Source organism: Equus asinus, chromosome 13, assembly GCF_041296235.1.
Source record: "Equus asinus isolate D_3611 breed Donkey chromosome 13, EquAss-T2T_v2, whole genome shotgun sequence".
Taxonomy (NCBI): Eukaryota; Metazoa; Chordata; class Mammalia; order Perissodactyla; family Equidae; genus Equus; species Equus asinus.
In genome coordinates this window covers 14630496-14643000 of record NC_091802.1, presented here as the reverse complement: position 1 = coordinate 14643000, position 12505 = coordinate 14630496, and the positions used below count along the sequence as shown (strand labels likewise).

The 12505-nt window shown below is 46.8% G+C and overlaps 2 protein-coding genes across 9 annotated transcripts in view; one reads left to right on the top strand and one right to left on the bottom strand.

The window, feature by feature from the left end:
• ANKFY1 (ankyrin repeat and FYVE domain containing 1) overlaps nt 1-12505 on the bottom strand; it is an 89621-nt gene that overhangs the window by 4742 nt on the left and 72374 nt on the right. For 6 of the 8 annotated variants that reach the window (XM_044744288.2, XM_044744291.2, XM_070482551.1 and 3 more), the window contains 9 exons: nt 12183-12301; nt 11346-11502; nt 10452-10652; nt 8687-8863; nt 4709-4856; nt 4153-4243; nt 3723-3847; nt 1702-1848; nt 110-200 (listed from right to left, as the gene is read on the bottom strand). In XM_044744288.2, coding sequence (XP_044600223.1) covers nt 110-200; nt 1702-1848; nt 3723-3847; nt 4153-4243; nt 4709-4856; nt 8687-8863; nt 10452-10652; nt 11346-11502; nt 12183-12301 — 1256 coding nt within the window. Of the gene's footprint in view, nt 1-109; nt 201-1701; nt 1849-3722; nt 3848-4152; nt 4244-4708; nt 5025-8686; nt 8864-10451; nt 10653-11345; nt 11503-12182; nt 12302-12505 lie in introns of those variants that run through there. The other 2 variants (XM_070482553.1, XM_070482552.1) reach the window with 2 other exon arrangements.
• CYB5D2 (cytochrome b5 domain containing 2) overlaps nt 1-12505 on the top strand; it is a 37759-nt gene that overhangs the window by 22148 nt on the left and 3106 nt on the right. The gene's annotated exons all lie outside the window — the stretch shown is intronic.

The window sequence follows — 12505 nt, the reverse complement described above, 5'->3', positions numbered from 1 at the left end:
GAGAGTGCGGGGCCCTGGCAAGTTCATGGCTTATCATGGAAAAAGGTAGACACAATGACATCAGCAGAAGTCCCCTCACTCCTCTGGTAAGTGTGTAGCAGGGTCTTACCAATGATGTTTGCGAGTTGTGACTCCAAACTTGGCAGTGCACTCGTAGCAGTTGGAGCCATCACACCACGGAGGCTCCTTGGACAGCATATCTGTAACACAGGCAGGAGAAGACTAGTTCCTGTCAGACAGTGACTGTGCCAGGCAAGACTCAGAGCTCACAGGTGGCAGGGAAACAGACCAGTAAACAGAGCAGCACGTCGCAGAGTGACAGCAGGGATGAAGGAGGAATATATCCTAACTGGATCAGGGACAGTGTCACAGAGGAGAAATCTGGAGAGCCAGCGTTTGCCAGGCTGACTGGGGAGAGGGAAGCAGTGTCCAAGGCAGTGAAACAGCACAGTGTCTGGGGGAATGCACGCAGTCAGGGATGGCTGGAGCATAAGGCATGACAGGGAGAGCGCAGAAACCAACAGCTATAAAGAATGGCAGGGCCAAATGGCAAGGTGGGGGGGACGGACGACCAAGACAAGAGGAAGTGAGGAGGCAGGATCTGTGAGATCTGGCGGCTGAACAGAAGTGAGGGGTGTGACGGGAGGTAGGGAGCAGGAGGAAGACAAAGGTGATTCCCAGGTTTCTGGATGGAATGACTGAGTCTGTGGTGGGACCACCGTCAGACAAAAGACGTAAGAGAAAGAACCAGAGCAGATGAGGAGTTCAGTTTTCAGTTTCCGGAAGCTGTGGGGCATTCAGGTTAGGATTTATCAGGGTAGATAACCGCAACAGTCACTAGTACTTATTTACTAAATGCTCAACTCTATGCCAGGCATAGTTCTTAACACTTTCTACACAGAAGGAGCCTGAGCTCACAGGGAGGAAGCAGCACGTGAGTCAATCATTATCCAGCAACCACACAGCGGCACTGTGATAGGCTCCTGTTCTGAGCTCTGAAAAGGCTGACCAACTGCATGGCCAACAGTAGACTGGGTATGGCAGAAACACTGTGCTTTAGGACTAGTTTGCTACAAACTGGCTCTGCGACATGGGCAAGTCACCTACATCAAGACCTCATAGCTACTAAGTACTTCTGAGCTTGTTTCTCTGCCCTTACCATGGGGCTAATAACCCCCATCTGTCTCCACTGCGGGTGATGACAACACAGTGACATGCAGGCACTTGAAGCATTCTGATTCTTTCTGCCACCTCAACAGGGACAAGTAAACACTTGCTAATATGAAATCTTCAAGAGTGACGCTCTCCTCTTCATAAAAGGAACACAGAGAAGGGAGAGTCAGTGGGGGCTGAAGCAGAAGGCCATTCTGAAGGATGCAGAGAATCTGAATCAGCTGAAGGACAAGGGTGTACAGGATGACCTGCCTGGAGCTTATGGATTTCTGGTAGCATCAGGGGACATGGGAAACTGACAGGGGCCCCAACGGGGAGCACTCTGAAAAGAGACTGCCAACAGTGACCTTCCCAACATTGCTCAAGGGCCTTCGCAGCCTTCATAGAAAAAGTCCTATATGGTGCCTGGAAAACTACTGGTTCAGCTCTTGGAGCAAGTCACTATGAGATTTCAAGATCACTAAAACATCTAGATAATCAAGGTTATAACTGTGCATGCACTGAAAGAGCAGAAAGTGAGCCACTCACCTAACAGTCTAAACAGAAGTTGCTTGGTGGCAACCTGATAGTTGAAAATGTTGACTCCTTGGTTATTGTTCACCCCAAGGCGAGCCCCGGATCGGACGATGGCACGGCATAAGTTGGCATTCCCTTTCATGTATGCTAAGAGCAGCACTGGAAAACAAAACCACAGGCAGGGCTAGTTCCCACCCGGGCCCAGCCTGGCACTGCCAAAGGGTTGGTAGAGGATAGCTGAGCGCAGGACAGACACCTGGCAGGACATTTGTTAGGAAAGTCGCCACTGACAAATAGAGGCCCTGTAGCTCTGGTGAGACCTCCGCAGAGGATCTGCAGCATTTTCCAGTTAAGGACCCGGCCACGAGCTAGGGGACTCCAGGCAGCTCCAGCTCCAGTGACATATTCTTACCCACTTAGAGCTTCAGCTACAAGAGAACTGAGGAGGGATCAGACACTGAAGGAAAAATATACCAGTCTCAGGTGCCTTCCTCGGGCATGAAACACTGGGAGGACAAAGCTCTTTTTACACAATGTAACTAAATCTAAAGATCCGTGAAGTGTGTACACATGGAGAAAAAAATCAGTTTGGGGAACATGCTCCAGAAAGTTCTTCTACCCCATGAAGCCTCTCTTTGGTGCAGGTACAGGCCCAGTGGGAACCAGGCTCTGGCCAGGCCATCCTGCTGGCCCTCCCCGCTAACAATTACAGCTAACAGCAGCTCCCCTTTGCTTACCTTGACCAGACACTTGATTTAAATTCTTTCATCTAATTCCTTAAATGATCCAGTAAGATGAGGGTTATTATTTCAAATGAGGAACAGGCATAGAGAGGGTACAGAATTTCCCCAGAGTCATCCCACTAGAACATGACAGAGCTCGGTACTTGAAACCAGGTCTACGTACTTCAGAAGCCTGGGCAGGAAGCACCTGCCTGCCTTCCTGTTTACCTGCTCCTGGACACTGGGGCGCACTGGAGTGGGTGCTGGGTCCAGCAGCTCACTCCCAGGGCTGACTCTTCTGAAGCTCAGGCTCATCACTGCTGGCTTAAAAACATGTTCATGTATCAAGGCCAAGGCCTAATGACAAAATATTTGGTCCCATGCTAATCTTCAGGACACCTTGGTGGCTGCATTTCTGCTAAAGGCCGTGGAGGCCCTGTCTGGCATGAGGGCAAATGAGTGGGACTACAGCAGCAGCAAAGTGCTCAGACAGCTCTGGTTTCACCTTTGTTTCTTATTTAAAAAAGGGGTTACACCATCTACGCTGCACACCTTACAGGGCTGTTGTGAGTATTACAAAAAGTACATCTAAAAAACTATGAAAGCTACACAAATTAACATAGTGACCATGTAGCCACAGCAATACCATCAGAGAGGCCTATTTATTATCCCCCTCAATAAGACATCAGCCCTTATCTGTATACAAACATGTAGCGCTTAATGACAGGGACACGTTCGGAGAAATGTGTTGTTAAGCAATTCTGTCATTGTGCAAACATCAGAGTGTACTTACACAAGATAGTATAGCCTACTACACACCTAGGCTATATAGCACTAATCTTAAGGGACCACCATCCTACCTGCGGTCTGCCGTTAACCAAAACGTCGTTATCTGGCACATGACTGTATAACTTGCCACTCTTTCAAAGCATGTTTACACAGACTGCAGCACATTTCTTCCTTCTGAAGCATCTGTGAGGTGGTTATAGCCTTTCTCTCTCTTGGCATGTGGGAGCTTGGGCAGGGCCCTAGCTGACCGGGTAAGAGGTAGACGAGGGCAATAAGAACAGGTGGGCAGGCCTGTTTGGACATGGGCACGGCTTTGCAGCACTAGATACACTTCAGATGTGCTTGTGCCTAAAAGCAGACACTGCCAAATTCCACAGCAGGGATCTGTGACAGATGCAGTGATGCAGCCGAAATGCATTGGGCTGAATGCCCACAAATAAAGACATGTGTGCCTGGGCTCTTGTTTCTCTAGGAAGCAAGGAATGCAAGTGAGACAGGACATACGAACACCTCATTACATACCCGTGTTGCCTTCTGCATCTGGTTTATCTAGAGGATACTCAGGCATGCACTCTAAGAAGAGATCAAAGATGGCTGCTGCGTTCTCTTTGCCATATTGTCCCAAAATGTGCAGTGGTGACTGGCCTCTGATAAAACAAGTTGAAAAAGTTAGGTATATATCTGCCACACCGTCATGCACAAAAGAAATGGAATTTTCTGAACTCTGTGATGCTGGATAAATCTAAAGCACACATAAAAGGTCGTAAAAGTTTTTTTAAAAAAGTATTTTTCAAAATGAAAAATTTCAGGGTTCCAAAGGCTGGTCAAGTGCCCTATGGCCAGTTCTGCAGTGTGTACTTGGGGCTAATGCAAGGCAGCAGTGACCGCCAGCTCTGAGGGGCAGCCAGGTGACGTGGAGCCCTGGCCTCTGCTCTGGACCACACACACTCACCTCAGATTAAAGGCTTCAGCATCCACAGTGCACTCTGTCAGGAGGACCCGGATGTTGTTGAGCCGACCGTGCATGACAGCGAGATGAAGAGCTGGGGAGTAAATCCTCTTACTGTGCAAGAAGCACATGCAGAAAATCCCAACTCCTCCTCACCCTTACAAACCTCCCTCTAAATGGGCCTTAGCCAGAGCAGCCACTGTCCAATCACAGAGCCATCCTTTCTCGTCTTCACCACCCCCCAAGAATGAGTGATAAACGCAACCTTGTAAGACTTTGCTTCCCGCTTCTACAGTTATCTAAAGATGAGATTTAATGGTTTCACAAGAAGCCACTTCAGGCCTCTAGGGTTACCATTCAGATTGGGAAGCTGCCCAGGGCCTGGTCAGTGACAGACTGGATGCCCGACTCAGAGCATTTCCTGTCACAGCTCTGCCCTTGTAAAAGCCACCCTCCTTGAAGGGGGAGCAGACTCAAGGGTGCAGTGCACCTCCTGCCCTAGAACGGAGGGACTGCTTAAGGCGATCAGTACCGGACACAGGGAGTGCCTGGGAATTACCATTATTTCCATTCTCATCCACAGCAGCAAAGTCCACACCATTTTCCAAGAGGACTGAGCAGATGGTGGGCAGGTCCTGCTGGGCAGCGAGATGGAGGGCGGTCTGGCGGTGCTTGGTTAATTCATTCACTTTGGCTCCTGCAAGAAGCTGTTGAAGTTGATCACATGAGCAGCCTCTCTACCACAACCAACCAAGGTCCCACTTAAGGGAGCCAAGCCTGTCTGTCTTCTGACATCCATGGAGTCTGCCCTGCTGCCAAAGCTGGGAGCATAAGGGCCTCACACACACTCCTGGTGAGGCATAAGCCAGCAAAACCTGAACCAAGGACAAACAGGCAATTATCAAAATGTTACTAAGCCATTCCTTAGGACACAGAAATTCTACTTCTAAGACTTTGGTATATAAAACTACACAGGAGGGGGCTGGCCCCATGGCCGAGTGGTTAAGTTCGCTCGCTCTGCTTCTAGCGGCCGAGGGTTTCGCCAGTTCAAATCCTGGGCGTGGATATGGCACCGCTCATCAAGCCATGCTGAGGCGGCATCCCACATGCCACAACTAGAAGGACCCACAACTAAAAATACACAACTATGTACTAGGGGGCTTTGGAGAGAAAAAGGAAAAATAAAATCTTTAAAAAAAAAAAACTACACAGGACTGCAATGATGTCCACTGCACTATATAAGGACGCCCACTGCTTATCAAAGTTAGACCAGACTGCAAAAAGGATTTAGTTATGAAAATTATAATATATACAAACAATAGAATAGGTAGCCATTAAGATGATAAAAATTTATGGTTTAACATGGAAGAATATCTATGTTACAGTAAGTTAGAAAAAGGCAAGTTAGAAGACAGTATGATAGTATGATTCCATTTGGAGAGAGAGAGAAAGAGAAATGTATACACACACACAAATATATACAAACTTTGAAGGTGTACAGGATATACCATAGAGGGGTATTCACGGTCACGAGTGCTGTACTGGGGATCACAGCTAACCCCAAGGTTGGTTAACTGGGCAGAAGGGGAGAGGTCTGCGTAAAGGTACTGTTTCAATATGAACAGGTTCCCACATTAAGCTGCACCAATTCACAGAGGAAGGACTGGATGGCCATTGGAAGACCAGCTGTTTGTAGGGCCTCCTATCACCTCCAGGGTCCTTAGGAAGGCGGAGGCATGACCGTGGTGAAGGGGCCATGGTCTTCAAACCTCCCTAGGCTCTCAGGGTGGCAGGCAAATTAATGAACACATGGCCCGATTCCCTACTACTTCAAGGCCCATCTCTGCCTCCTGAGCTGTTTGCACCATGTCCAGTCTGTGCCCGGAGTCCATCCACCTCCTCCATCATTCTCCAGTCCATCCCTCACTGCCATTGCCTCCCACAGGCCTCTTCACTGGTGACCCCACCTCCTCCATCATTCTCCAGTCCATCCCTCACTGCCATTGCCTCCCATTGACCTCTTCACTGGTGACCCCACCTCCTCATACCCCACCCCCAAGGTAAATGTCTCTCACCTCTAACACCTATCAAGCCATAAAGGTTTTTCTAAAAAGTATTTTTCAAAAACAAAAATGGCAGGGGACCAAAGGCTGGTCAAGAGTCCCAGTGTCCAGTTCTGCAACATGCACCTGGGGCTGATGAGAGGTACCAGCAATTGCCAGCTCTTAGGGGGTGGCCAGGTGACATGGAGCCCTGGTCTTGGCTCTGGACCATGGTCTTAGCTCGAACGCTTACAATGGTTTCTCCACTCCCAAAAGGATCAAGGCTGCTCACAGTTCTTGGTCTGAAACATGACACCCCACAATCTGGTCTCTACCTCCCGTTCCAACCAGGTCTCCTTCTACTCTCCACCCAAATTTCAACCACACTTTTCTACTGAAACACGCCCCATGCACTTTGCAGTCTCCACATCTTTGCTCAGATCCTTTTCCTGCCTGGGTAGCATCATGTTGTACTGGAAAAGGCAGGCTTTGAAGTCAAATAGAAATGGCTAAAATCTCAGCTACACTACTGACTAGCTGATAATCTTAGGGGAAAAAAAATTCTTTCTGAGCTTAAATGTCTTCCTTTGTAAAATATAAAAAATTCCCTACACCCCTCCAGCTGGTTTTGAGAGTCAGAGGGTCGGTAAGCTCCCTGACATCAGGCTTGGTGATGATTTTCTGGATCTGACTCCAAAAGCAAAGGAAACAAAAGCAAAAATAAACAAGTGGAACTACAAACTGAAAAGCTTCTGCAGGGCAAAGGAAACCACCAACAAAATGAAAAGAGAACTTATGGAATGGGAGAAAAAATCTGCAAATTATATATCTGATAAGGGGTTAATATCAAAATATATAAAGAACTCATACAACTCAATAGCAAAAAATCAAACAATGTGATGAAAATTGAGCCGAGGATCTAACAGACATTTTTCCAAAGAAAACATACAGATGGCCAATAGGTACATGAAAAAGGGGTCAACATCACTAATCATCAGGGAAATGCAAATCAAAATCACAATGAGATATCACCTCACGCTTGTTAGAATGGCTATTATCAAAAACACAAGAGGGGCCGGCTCCGTGGCCGAGTGGTTAAGTTCGCGCGCTCCGCTACGGCAGCCCAGGGTTCGGATGCTGGGCGCGGATATGGCACCGCTTGTCAGGCCAAGATGAGGCAGCGTCCCACATCCCACAACTAGAAGGGGGTGCAACTAGGATATACAGCTGTGTACAGGGGGGGTTTGGGGAGATAAAGCAGAAAAAAAAAAAGATTGGCAACAGTTGTTAGCCTAGGTTAAAAAAAAAACAAAACACAAGAGATAACAAGTGTTGGCAGGGATGTGGGGAAAAGGGAACCCTTGTGCACTGTTGGTCGGAATGTAATTTGGTGCAGCCACTAGGGAAACAGTATGGAGGTTCCTCAAGAAATTAAAAATAGAACTACCATATGATACAGCAATCCCACTTCCGGGTATTTACCCCCCAAAAAACTAATTTGAAAAGATATATGCACCCCCATGTTCACTGCAGCATCATTTACAATAGCCAAGATACGGAAACAACCTAAATGTCTATTGATAGAAGAATAGATAAAGAAGATGTGGTATATATAAATGGAATCCTATTCAGCCCATGAAAGAGACAGAAATCTTGCCATTTGAGACAACCTGCATGGTTATGCTAAGTGAAATAAGTCACAGAAAGACAAATACTGTATGATCTTACTTTTATGTGGAATTTAAAAAACAAATAAAAACCAAGCTCACAGATACAGAGAACAGATTGCTGGTTGCCAGATAGGGGGAGTTTGGAGGGGGTGAAATGGGTGAAGGGGTTCTAAAGGTACAAACTTCCAGGTATAAAATAAATAAGCAAATAAGTCATGGGGATGTAATGTACAGCATGGTGACTATAGTTCAAATATGGTATTGTATGTATATTTGAAAGTTGCTAAGAGACTAAATCTTAAAAGTCGTCATCACAAGAAAATTTTTTTGTAACTATGTATGGTGACAGATGTTAACTAGATTTACTGTGGCAATCATTTCACAATATATGCAGATATCAAATCAATATGTTGTACACTTGAAAACTAATATAATATATGTCAATTATACTTCAGTAAAAAAAGACTAACAAAAAACAGGAGAGAGACAGCTCCCTGGAAAGCACTGGCTGAACTCCTGACACAGAGCAGGCAGACAATAGAAGCGGGTCTCCCTTTCCTTCCTGCTCCCACTTGCCTCTGCCATCGAGTCCTGCTCTCCCTCAAGGCCTCACTCCAGCAGCTGCCTGCCCAAGCAGCCCCCTGGGCACTTAGGACATGCTGCCGATTGACACCCTGCTTTCCTGAGCTTGCTGGCTTAGCCCCCAAATTTGTGCTGGCCTTTCACAATACCTGGCAAAACACCTGTGATGAGAGACTCTGCACACACGCTACACAACATGCTTTGCCTACAAGTTACATGCAATAACATTTCAGCGACACTTACCAAATTGCGGACAATAATCTCTGAGCCTGCTTGGACCGCAAGGTGCAAAGGGGTCAGCTTGGAGGCATCCTGGACTCTGGAATTCACATTAGCCTGGACACTGATCAGGAACAGGACACTTTCAATATCAGAGTTCTGGACTGCCACATGAAGAAAATTTCGGCCCTTGTTATCCACCTAAGGCAACAAGTAGGAACCAATTAGTGGGCTCTCCCTTGCAAGAGTGCCTCATGAGCACCTGTAAGCTGTGCTAACCACTGCAGAGGTCATGGTCTAGTCCTTTCCTCAGTTCCAGGAGGCTCCCTTCCAAGAACCAACACTAAATGTGCCTCCCCCCCCACACACCCATTCTACATATTTGTGCACATGACCACGTGTGCATGGTCACATTCATGTGGTGAGGGAAAGGGACCCACTACACTGATCCAAGCTGCCCCGGCATCCTCCTGCTACAGGAGCTGGACTTGGAAAGCCAAGAAAGAGACAACCCGAGGGACAGGGAAAGGAAGGCACCAAGATCCTGGGATGCTCAGGGAAAGGCAAAGGTGGAGACTAGCCTTGGGAGTCTTGCTTTGGCTTAAACAAGCACCCAGCCTACCATGCCAGCCTGACCCTGAGCAGTCAAACAAATCTTCAGAAATTTTCCTCTTTTGCCGAGCCACAGGATAATAGCACATGTTAAGGGAGGCAGCCAACAGTACGTCACAGACGCTGCTCCACTGACGTAAGGCATACAAAAGCTCACTCAAAATCAAACCACGGATGAAAATGGAGTTACAAGAGCTGTCATGTCAGCATGAGTGCTCAGTGAGAAGTGAGGGAGACACCAACATGGCACACACACATCACATTCCCTCACACACACACGTCCACGGCATGTACTGGTATCACAGGCAATCAAAGGACTTTGATCAACAGAACCAGTTTCATACTAGATGGAGAGGAAATGTGAGACGACTGTCTCCATCCACGAAAATTTTATGCTACCTGAGCAAGGGTGAGGTTAACATGTGCACAATTACACAAATGCTGAAGGAAAGTGATGTACCGAAGACTGAAATAACAAGCAATGGTCTTCAACCATGTTAGGATTCCATTTTGTTCAGGCCCCAAGTTTCCATCTTACCTTCATAAATGGCTATTCACAAATCTTGGCAGTATTCTAAGTGCTGGATGGAGATTCAAGTGTCTGTAGGACTGACTTAAACCCATCCCTGCTCCCACCTCACATCAGCTACTACTGTCCTTTCCCACCCAATCTGCTGTTGCAGGCCAACAGTTCACCAACCAGATTTAGCAGCTGGTAAAGAACCACAAATAAGGACAACTAAACATGCTGAGCTGAATGATAACAACTGAACTCTAAAACACTGAGAAAGTTGCCCCAACATCACACCAAAAGCTCCTCAACTTCAGTTTAAATTTTCTTAAGACATTCACTACTAGGGCAGTTAAACAACCAAGCAAAAGCAAAGAATGACTTCAGCTGTACATGCCACAGAATTCCTACTACTGGGCCCAGCCACCCCCAGCTTCCTTCTACATGGGGTACCATCAGGTGGCTGACATACAGGGCAGAGCAGTTAAATCTCATCCAGCACTGACAAGACATCTGAATGGCCAAATTTTAAGAAAAGGGGATATAATTGCAAAACAAATGTCTTTATATAGAAGAGACCTGTTTAGCTGGTGACATCTGTTTAGTCTCCATTACAGGTTCTGCTGTGTTCAGCAACATGGAGAGTGCTGGGTGTTGGTCACTCACCTGCTCAGCAGCCCCAGATTCTCGTTTCAGGATGGCCTCGGCTGCCTTGTTGTTCTTGTAAGTCATGGCGCAGGCAAAAGGGGTCAGCCCTTGTCTGTCTCGTACATTCAAGTGGATATCAGGGTGAGAAATCAACAACTGAATGATGACGCTATGTTGGTTGCTGATGGCCACATGAACAGGTGTTCTTCCTTCTGCATCCTATGGGGACAAGGCACAGATTTCAATGTCCAAATGAAAGATAAAACTCAGGAAAAATATGAAGGGGGATAACTTTTAAATCAAAGTCGGTTCTGAGAATCAACACTGCCATCCTGTGTTTGAGATCAGCTTGTGAAGAGGCCAGAGATGTCCGAGAGCCACTCATCATCCCTCCTGCTCCAGTGGCCCAGGCAAAGACACATTTGGGTTAGAAGGTATGCAGGCAACCTCACCTCTAAGTTATACTACTCAGATCTTATCTGTATAGGGCTGCGTACATGGATCTTCACAGGCTGGAACATTGAAAAGCATCAAGGAACATAACTCAGAGGTGCTCAGTTGAGCTATGAGGACATCTTCCTAAACACAGTGCTCAGCTTGGGACTAGAATAAACTTTCAGTGGAAATCTATAACAGGGATAGGAGGCAAAGAAAAGTCGATTGGACAAACCTTCCTCACGCTGTCAAAAGGACAAAGGCACAAAGAAGAAAAGTCTTAACTGAAATCATTAAAATTACTAGGCAGGCTGTATGACCCAGAGAAAGTCACTTCATCTGTCTGTATCTTATCCCCATTCACAGTAAATCATAGGCCCAGGACCAGAAAATCTGCAAGGTCCTTTGCCATAAGAGGAGATTTCCCTAATTCTGAGGTTACCATCTATCTCTCTGGAAAAGAGAAACTCTCCATACCTGTGCGTTTACATTGGCACCAAACTCCAGAAGACACTGTACTGTCTCTTCCAGTCCCCAGGAGGCTGCCAAATGCAAGGGGGTCTGCCCATCTCTGGCCTCTTCCTCTCCTTCTCCATTAGCACCGGGTTGTCTGGGACTATTCAGATCGCAGCCACTAAAAGGAAGGGGGCAATAAAAGGAAGGCTTCGAGAGCCATGCTTCCACCTAGTCTAAAGGCATGCTGACAAATGTACAGCAGCAGCTCATCTAATCCAACAGGAAAGCTGCTGCCACCAGGACTGCTGGCCTGGGCCTGGGCCTCAAATACTGGTATCTAGCTCCCACTCCCATAGATTCTTCTGCAGTTGGTCTTGGGGGCAATCTGAGTATCAAAATTCTTAAAAGCTCCCCCAGGAGATTTGCACGCATTTAAAGTCTGAGAACCACTGTTCTAAAGGTTTCCTGAATAACCTTGCCTCCCACACATCCTGACTCTAAGAGGCCATGGAGCCTGTTATGGCTCATACATGTTGCTGGGGCCCTGCAGAGGCCGCCCCAGCCTCCTGGCTTCACTGTGTGAACTGGTCTGATTTGATTACGGGAGTCTATATGACTCCCAAAGCAGGAAGCTGGCTTAGCTTTTAGATTCTTTGATCTGGGCACACGAACCCCTCTCCTCACAAGTGAGTCAAGCCCCTTGACTGACTTGACTTGACAGAAGAGTAACTCTCTGATAGCCTTAATTATGAAAGTAAATTACACAGGCATGTCAAGACTGTAGTTGGATTAAATGAGAAAAGAGCCAGTTTGCAACAAGTTGAATAAGATCTGAAGAGATACTTAGGGTTCTCGGACCTGCGAATAAGAAAGCAGGCAGTGGATTCATTGTTTTCATCAATGGCTCTGTGAAGGAGTGTCTGAAGGCACCCACTAGGTCCTGGACCCCAGAATGTGGCATCACAACCATGTCTGACCTGCAGAAAAAAACAGTTTACTCATAAACGCTACTTAGCAAAGGTGAAAATTTTTATCATCATCTCTGAGCTCTATGCACATTATTAGATCCATTTTTTCAGGCAAGATACAGTTGATAATTAACTGATAATTATTTTAATCTCTTTCATTCATTAGTTTTACAAACACTGATTAGAATCTGCTTCTGTGCGGGCCAACCCTGG